This window comes from Drosophila innubila, chromosome X, assembly GCF_004354385.1.
Source record: "Drosophila innubila isolate TH190305 chromosome X, UK_Dinn_1.0, whole genome shotgun sequence".
Taxonomy (NCBI): domain Eukaryota; kingdom Metazoa; phylum Arthropoda; class Insecta; order Diptera; family Drosophilidae; genus Drosophila; species Drosophila innubila.
The window spans coordinates 25,649,383-25,659,259 of NC_047626.1; the positions used below are offsets into that span (position 1 = coordinate 25,649,383).

At 34.1% G+C, this 9,877-nt stretch overlaps 1 protein-coding gene across 4 annotated transcripts in view; it reads right to left on the minus strand.

Annotated features, from left to right (window-relative positions):
• Window positions 1–9,877, minus strand: part of LOC117794275 (ras GTPase-activating protein raskol) — a 53,734-nt gene extending 43,857 nt beyond the window's left edge. For 3 of the 4 annotated variants that reach the window (XM_034634867.1, XM_034634868.1, XM_034634866.1), the window contains exon 1: window positions 9,536–9,877. In XM_034634867.1, coding sequence (XP_034490758.1) covers window positions 9,536–9,614 — 79 coding nt within the window. In that variant the 5' untranslated portion in view covers window positions 9,615–9,877. The remainder of the gene's footprint in view (window positions 1–9,535) is intronic. The other variant, XM_034634870.1, reaches the window with a different exon arrangement.

Here is a 9,877-nt window from a genome sequence, read left to right on the forward strand (position 1 = left end):
CGCTGCAGTTGAACAGCTGTCGTTGCGATCGCTGACAAAAGCTGTCAGTTACGTCACGACTGTGACTGCCGAAAGGATTCACCCAGTTCGATCAATTATCGATTAGCGCGCTTCAAGCACTCACACACACATTGTCCAACACTGTCCAGCTGTAATCGCTCATGCAGATAACGGCACTTCGTGAGAATTTCAACAATTTGTGCGATTATTTAATGCCGTTGCAATAAGGGCAAAGAACTAAGATCGGATACCAACATCAACACCACCACCACCAACAACATCATCATGTGGCGGCTGATTAACGTGCGGAACAGCATGTGCAACATATGAACAACTACAGAATATACCCTGAAATACATGTTCTATAAATCTTTGGCTAGACAAACGCGAGTGTCAATGTTCCTATGAACAATATTACTTTGCTTTCCACTGTCAATATTATTGTTGAAAAAATTATACAAAAAATATTTAAATGTATTAAATTAAACAAATTTAACTTTTATATTGAATAACATTGCAAAAGTAACACTATTTGATTTAAATTATTTATAAATTGTATAAATACCCCTGATATTTCAGGAGCACTTACAACATTTCTATAGATTTATGGAACACACATCTGATAATAATCTTATGCCCATGTATACAATTTCTATTTATACATTAAAAACCCACTCAGTTTTCCCCAAGGTTCTGCAACCTTAGCCTTGTTTATTCTATTGTCTATCTAAATATACATACATCCAACTAACTTAGCTAGAAACGTGCAAATTGAATACTCCCTATAATCTATTTATAAAAATTCCAAACACAGTTAAAACTGGAATTGATAGAGCTCAGAGAATACGAGTATTATAGTAAAATGATTGTCCATATACCCGTATTCGTACTCATACATGCCGTGCTTTGAATGTTGCTTAATTGATTAACGTTTACTTAAAAGCTAATTAAATGAATCTTATGAAAACTGTTGATTGTAGCTAGAAACCAAAATGGTATTAATTAATTATTCAACTTTTATAATTATCGTAGACCTTAGTAATGAGTCTACTGAGTGCATATGTTATGTAGTATTTATTTACTGTAGAGATCTATTGAATTCCGAATCATATTTCAAAGCTGCGGCAGTTATTCGACAGATATTTAGATAAATCTTTGAAGTTTATTATTTTCTTTTACATTTATATATTTCTTTGATTATCTTTAAAATTATTTAGGTTACAGATATTTTCTTATGCTTAAATTTTATTGAAATTCGATAGATCTTTGGAATGAAGTTTTTTTTTAATCATCTTACATTTTTGTATATATTTTTGTATACCAGATATGGAGAGAGGGTTCTTCAATTTTATATTTCACTTTTCCACAGCTGTATTAATAATATTTAATCCGCAGAATTGATTTGAATATTAATATGCTGCAATATTTCTACCAACTTAACTTTTTGCCCAAGATTTCAAGCACAATTTTATTCGAGAAACTTTTTTAACTAAAAGCTCTAAAGATTTTTTTATTTTAGTTAAAGGAAAAGAGCGACAAGAAGTGCAACAAAATGTAATTATTAAATGTTTAAAGCACCCAAAAGAATAAAAAAAATTCAACAAGAACAGAAAAAAAAACATTGCCAATTAAAAGTAATTTAAAATAATTTATGCGATGCGTCATGTGTGCGTATGTGTGTTAGTGTGTGTGGGAGGGTGTGGCAGTGTGTGAGTATGTGTGTGGCCCTGTTGCGGTTGACGGAAAGCAGTGGCAAGGCCTGGAGCAGAAAGTGGAGTGGGGAGGTAGGGAGAGAGGCAGGGGCAGGGGCAGAAGCATTTGTAGTGACGATCGACGCGCGAAGTTTTTTTCTATTTCATTTTCTTTTCTTTTCTGTTCTTATGTTTTTTTCTTCTTTACTGTTTGTCCGTGCCTATTGGCTGTTTCTTGGCCAAGCTGCTTTTATTTGCTTGTCGCAGAGAAATAGAAAAGAAGGAATAACTACAATAGAACTTCATTTTTTAAGAAAGCTATAGACCTCATACGCTATCTTATCGATTTAAGTACTCCCATAATATTAATATATTAATCAGACATTTTCAACTTTGATTTTATGTTTAAGTTTATAAATAATTTACATTTTATAACTTATATTATATAATTAAAATTTCTGTCAGCTGTTGACAATAATAGTTCATAATATTTGAAAATAAATAAGTAAAGTTCAAAATAATTGATCGGGCTTAAAACAAACAAAACACGAATCTAAGAATATACAATTTCATGGAATTTTAAAGATTTGACAAAATGCAAAATATTTAAAATGATCTTGTCTTTTATTTCCATAGTTTATTTTAATAATTGTCAACTGAATATAGCGACTCTAACTGTGTTGCAATACGTTTGCAAATATTATCGATAACAGCGATAACAATCCTCAGCTATTTTTAAAATTGATTTTCAATAGAATATTTATAGATCAATTTCTTAAAAAAATCATAAACGATCGTTAGAATAAAAAAAACTATCGATAGTAACAAAGCAAGTAGATATTGATATTCAAATCTATGGAAGTAATATTCGCATAACTAACATAAGATTTTGATTAAGCAATAGCTAACATACCCAGGCTGTTAGGGTAACAAAAATGTGTTTTATTTCGTTGTCGCAGGCGCCAACATGAGAAGCAACATCTTGGCAGCACGAAGAGCGACAACAATGGTAGCTAAGTTGTTGCTACTTCCGCATAGAGGCAGCTGCCCCAGAAACAATACCAAAAGAAAGAAACACCACCCAATTCATTATGAAAACCCCATAGACACGATCCCCCAATCCAAATGCCAAAACTTCTCCACCCTCTCGCCAGTCTTAGCTTTGTGTGTGGGTGAAACTTGAAAATTGACAGACGAGCAACAAAAGATAGCGCAGAGAGAGGGGAGACAGGAGGTGGAGAAGAAGTGGGAGCTGGAGGGGGTGGGAGTTTATAGACGGGATTCGGGCCATATGCCAAGCAGGCAGACCGAACATACATAAGTACAAACATATGTACCATACATATGTCTGTCTGTCTGTTTGTCTGTCTGTCTGTCGCTACATGCATAAACATGCAGGCCAACACAAATAGTTGCGTAAATGCAACAGCTACAACAACAACAATAAGAGCAACGCATTTAATTAGGTTTATGGGAAATATGCGAAACGTAATGATAAAAAAAAAGTAGAGAAAAAAATCAGCGCAAATACTAAACAAACAAACAATTCAAAACAAACTCAAACCGATCTCTCTCTGTCTCTGTTTCTTTTTGTCTGCTTCTCTCTTTCTCCTTCTTTGTCCCCTTTGAAGACAAACAATGCAGAATTATAGCATAACTTGAATTTCGCATCATGTAATAAGCTTAGAGCCAAAACTCAACCATACCGAACCGGGCCGGGCCGCATTTTATTTGTCAATTCATTTATAGATTACTTTTTTGCTCGCTGCTTTTTTATTATACCCTATAAACAAAACAAAAAGATGTATTATAAACAGGAGATACAAATAGTTTTAATTATGTCAAGTCTTTAATTCTTAACAAGCTTCAACATAATTAATTTGGAAGTTTAAATTATAAAAGAGTATAAATTATATCGGCGATAGGATATGGAAACATATGTCTATTTAAGTTTAAAGTTTTCCATTTTTGTATAGTAAAATAAACAATGTATAAACACATACATATGTATATATTTTATATTTATTAATTAACTTATATCCATCCTATGATACAATACCATTTTAATATATCTCAACCAGGTTCCTCAGCTTTTGCATTTGGTGATCAACCCTTAGAATAGTTTATTTTCGCATAGATTTTAAAAATAAATTTCAAGTGATGTGTTAAATAACAAGAAAAATATCATATAACAGTTTGCCATTCACTTTTCTTTCTATCATAAATTGGAAAAATTGTCAATCAATGAAAATTTGCAGCGTATCTCCTCGATGATCAATCTCTTCTAAAGTAATCTTACTCTACTTTTTTTTATCTTGGCTATTGCAAAATTCATCAGACTAAAGAAACGCACACACGCACACACACACACACATGCCAACGGGATGTGTTTGTGTGTGTGAAGTTTTTAGCATTTTTTGTGTCTTTTCTTCAATATATTTTCCAGGGCGTATACGCAACACAGTTTTGTAATATTTCTTAGAAGACACGCAAATGCGCAGTTGAATGCAATTTGCAATTTGTGTGAACTACTTTAAACAGAGTTTTCGCATATTTTATTATTAGCTCAGCAGATGTAATCATTTGTTGCACAAGAAATCGTTAAACATATTCAAATTAAGAACAGAACTAGTTAATAACTTGTTACACAATCATTCATGCTTGGAAAGAGTTAGGAAAAAATTAAACAGTTTGACTTCAGTCAAAAGGTTTTTTTTTTGTGATGAGACAGCTAGACAGTCTTTAAAATTCCAGTTCGAGAAACATTATATAAGAAAATATGAGTTCAAATTAAAGAAGCTGAAGCAAAAGAAAATGACCTGTCATTGTAGAGCTATTAACCGTCATTTTGCTTAACAAACTAGTTCAGTTTTACTTTGAAATGTAACTGAAGTAGTTTTTTTCTAGAAAACAAGTGAAGAAGGAAGAATCTAGACTCTACATATAGGGGCTATAGTTAAAAAAAAAGTGCAAATGAAAGAAATGTAAATGGAAGAGGCTGACTCGCTTTAACTTTTTATGTTTTAAACCCTTTAAATCTAGAATTTCCAATCTAATATACATACATATTGTACAATGTACATGTTCTATATTTTCTTCAACAACACTCATATTTTTACTCTGATAACTTTTGTAATTTGTAATTTGTGTACTACTCTCAATATAAATTCTTATCAGTCTGCCTCAATTAATTTTAGAGATAAGAAGTTTTGACTTTACAGGTTTGCTAACGATAAAATCTATTATTCTCACCAGACTACACCAATTGTCATTCTATTATCTGAAATAGTTTTAGAGGTAAGGTAAGTTTACTTTGAAGGCATGTTGCAATCTTAAGTTTAGGTAAATCTATTATCTAATTATTATATGTATGTTTTTTCGATAATACAAAACTCTCGCTTAAAAAGTAGAGCAACGAGTTGCTCCTTAGCAACTTGTACATTAGTTTAGTTACCTGAAGCCATGATTATTCTCAATTGATCACTGTCATATCTGATCATTTGTCTAATATATCATTTGGGTCATACTATAGTTCCCAGTATTTCCAGTTCTTTAGCTAGTTCTCAACAGAGATATGCAATTATCGAGTCGGCTTTCAGTTTTCAATTTATAGACTTGCAGATCTGTTGATGTTGTTGTGAGTGTGATAATCTATGCACTTGTTTGTAGTACTGGCCAATACTAATTCCGACTCTGTCTTACTCTTACCTCCTTTCTCACTCTCACTCTGTATCTTTGGCTATCATGCAGATCTTGTTTGGCATATGGCAGCTATAATTTCAATAGCCAACAGGTTTTGCATTTTTTATTTATTTATTTATTTTTTTTTATAAATTTCCTTTTTCTTCATTTCTCATTTGTTCCGTTGTTGTTTTTCCTCTTTTTTTTTAAGAGGAATTGGAAAAACTTGAGACACAGACCAGGCGGCAACGTGTTAATCCATTCGACGTTCGATTTACCAAAAACAACAACAACAAGAGCAACTAGCGTGGCAGGGAAATGGAGTAAAGGGGTGTGGTGGTGCGAAGGAAGGGTGTGGGGAAGGGGAGGAAAATAGGCTTAGCTACAAAAGCCTGCTTGGGCCTGCCAATAACGTCGTCAAGCGACGTCCCAAACACTTCAGGAAAAAGTGAATTTTTTCATAGAAAGTTGCTGGGCAACATTTGCGATGGAGCGCGATACTTGAAAATAGAAAATACAACAACAAAAACGATCAGAAAGCAGCAACAACTACAACAACAAACATAACGAGTGTGTCGCAGTCGCAGTCGCAGTCGCCGTCGCATTCGAATTTCCGAATTCTGCAACGTTATTTCACTTTCTAGTGATCTCAGCTGCATCCACGTCCACATCCCGATAAAGAGCGCATTGAACTTTCTACCGACAGGTGGCGCTGCCGCTTAACCCATAAACTAAAGTCGCAGCTTAAATACAACAAAACAATAACAAAAGCGTCAAGCAAGTGCAACAATTTGGCCAAAACTGTGCCACGACGACGACGCGTTGTTAATGACGCCATCGCCAATCGACGATTTTTCGGATTTAACGATTTCTCTCTCCATCTCACTCTTTCTTTCTCTGTCTCTTTGCTTGTCTTCCTTTAACGCGCGTTTTTGACGGGCTTAGAAAAAAATGAAATAAAAACGAGTTAGAATGATATAGCTTTGAGCTGGGGCTCGACTTGACAATACCCTTTACACTCAGTTATATACTTATTATTATCATTATTTTTATTTGTATTTTATAAAAACATTCTACAAAATCGTTTATAAACATAAAAAAATAATAAACAAATACGCTAAAATTTATATGTATATAAATAAAATTGAATAGTCAGAATAGACTATGTTTATATTAAAGTAAGAAAACTATCGATCATACAATTTATATGAATATCGTGAAATGTAAATATGCGTAAAAATAAACCATGATAAATCTAGAAAAAGTTATTACCCTCTATTCACTAAAAAGTCTAGTACATTTTTCTACGTGCTTACACATTTTCATTCTTAATAAAAAATGTAAATTTGCTGATTGTAGAAATCCCAAAAAATTAGTCAGGGAAAAAATGTTTCAAAACATATTAACTTTTATAAGTACTCGTAAACTAAAAAGTGGTAAGCAACATACCCTTATGACGCCTATTTGAAGGGTATCTTAAATGGCAAATGGCCTGAAAACCAAAGCCAAAGTGCCCAAGAACCAAGTCGTGCCAAGTCGGGCTAACCAAGACCAAAACGAAGACGTGTTAGCTTAACCAAGACGGTCAAGTGACATGCAAAGCGAAAGCAGCAAGAAGCAACATCAACGGGGCAACATGACAGAAATGATGTCAAGCCAGCGGGCAATCAACAACAACAACTATCAACAACAACAACAACAACAGCAACCAGCAACATGAACATGAACAGCTGCTCAGCAGGGGCCATTGGCCAAATGGTCGAAACCTGTGCGTGTAGGTGGCAAAAGGCAAGGCTAAGCGAAAAGGCTGTTAGAATGTCACTAATGACCTTGACACACCAACCTGCAGACACACACAATCACACACACACACACTGAGATAAACACACCTTCCTTCCGCTGTTGGCTACAACAATAAAGTTAATACCATAACGAACAAAACGAATGATATGCGAAAATGGCCAAAACAGTGCTTCGACTCGTTGCCATTTACGTGGCCATTTACTTGGGCTTGGGCTGTCTTGGAGCCTTTTTTTACATTGTCACGACACACAACACTGCTTCTTCAACTGGGAAGTACCAGCTGCCAGGCGACATATGTTTATCAATCAATTTCAATGGTGTTCATTTACCAGGTGAAGTTGACTGTGAAGAATAAACTTGGTCTTGGTATAGCTAAAGGTATTTCAAATATCATTTCTCTTAATTATATTCAGGCATGTTTTGTAAATCTCTAAGCACTCAGCTTCATAAAATCTACATTTTGATAGAGAAAATTTAATTAAATTTTATTTAATGCCTCAAATATCAAGAAACTTATAGAATAATTTAGCAAACTTAAATAAGCATACCTATTATAATATGTATAAGGCATTATTTATGTATTTTATTTTCTTTTGTATTTACGTCCGTTAATATGTTTATTTACCCTTCTTTCTTGAAAATATCATATTAATGATATAAGTTAAAATAGCTACCATTTATAGAATGATGAATGCAAGTTATAAGCTAATAAAATCATTGTATTCTATTTATGAACCCCGTTTAAGAAATTGTAAATTTGGTCATAACATATCGTTAAAAATCTAGAAATATTACGCATATTTGAATATATTTTTCTTGTCATTAAACAAACTAATTGCTACATGTTTTCTTCACGATTTTCTTAATAATATTTTTGAGGAAAAACGCAGGTCAACTCATTAGACAAAACTATTAGCGTTGTTTTGTCGCCTGTCTGTGGGTTGGTCATACATTTATCGTTGCCTGTGTGCTCGTAGGAGTGTTTGTGTGTCTGTTTCATATCTTTTGCCTTGCGGGCAACGAGCAACCCCTCAAAAACTACAACTACAATAATAAAACTGAAACGGATGAGCGACAGGTAAAAATGCTAATACTCGTAGATAACGGAAAACGGCCATCAGTAACAACAACAACTACAAGCAAAAACAACCTGCCCAAAGTTGCTGTTTGTTGATGCTTTTGTTGTTGCTGCTGTTGAGAGGCAACCCTGTTGAGTTTTCCCAGGCCAAACCGGCAATGCTTGCATTTGCACAGGTGCTAAAGGTGAAGGAGAGTGAGAGAGGGAGACATGAAGAGAGAGAGAGACAGGTTATCGCAGCATCCGCAACAAAATCAGCATCAGCTGTGTGTCCAACCACCCTCTTAGTTTACACACACACATATGTATGTACTCGCATACACAGACCAGGGATGCAACTAGATATACCAATATAAAAAAAATTGTTTTTATAATAGTTTTATTTAAAGAATCTAGTTACTCAAAAGCTTAGTATAAACAAAGCCTTCAAATGATCCTTTTAAGTTTTTTTTATCCCCATAATAAGAGAATTCAATTATTATAAATCTCAGTTTAATCCAATGCTTCTTTAATATCAATTCTTAAGTGTTTTATTTAACTTCCAAAATGTTCTGATAGCAAGATGTTGATAAAAATACTGGCAAAAATGTCAAACTATTTTTTTCAAGATTTGTATGTACATATGTACTATATAAATATGGGTCAGCTGCGTTATTTACACTCGGAACAGCTATAAATATGTCTACATTCTTACTCACTTGTCGTTTAAACAGAAATCTCAATGATGACGTTTAATAGCTTAGTTTCAATTATAATTCAACAAGCTTTCCGCTTTAAAATTATAAATAAAACAAACAAGTTGTGTATTTAATAAAGAGATTCGACTGTAGTGTTGGAGATCTGATGTACTGTATCAGGGGTGCCACAGATATCGAAACCAACCGAAAGAATCTCGCAGCTTCATATGTTATTGTGAGATTTTTGGTTGGTTTCGATTTCAGTGGCAACCCTGTATGAAAGTTTATCACACTCATTAACTTTAAGTACGTAAGATTGAAATACTTAACTATTTCTCCATTTTCAAATTGTAATATATATGTAATATATACATATGTAATATATGATATTTTATTACATTTGAACAGAACGAAAAAACTGTAAACTTGAAATTTTTATTTATAATAAAGAGAGCATAATAATGAATAAAAGTTCACTATAGAGAAGTTCGATTGTCGTTTCGTCTGTAGTTTCTGGGAAACTTTGCCCAGTTCCAATAGAACAATTACGTATTTTAAACACTTGGAGATTTCTTAAGCTTGTTAGCTTGTGCCCAAACACTTACCACAAACATCCAGCCAGCCCTCGACGCGACTGGGGTAGTAAATTGCATAGGAGCGATTTAGATACGTGCGTCGTCCCATGATTATTGTGGGTGGTTTTAGCGCCTGTCGCTGGTCGCTTGTCGCCTGTTTCCTTTCGGACTTCCTTCGCCTTTTTTGTGATGCTGCAGCGTCCGCTCTCACCTTCTCTCTGTCTATGCTCCCAGTCTCTCTTACGTTCGCTCTCTTTGGCCGCCTGCTACTCGTTATCTATCGGTCTATCGACAAGTTGTCGAATTGCTGCTGCTGTTGTATTTGTAGTTGTTGCTGTTTGTAGTTCTCGTTGTTGCTGTTGCTGTTTCTGT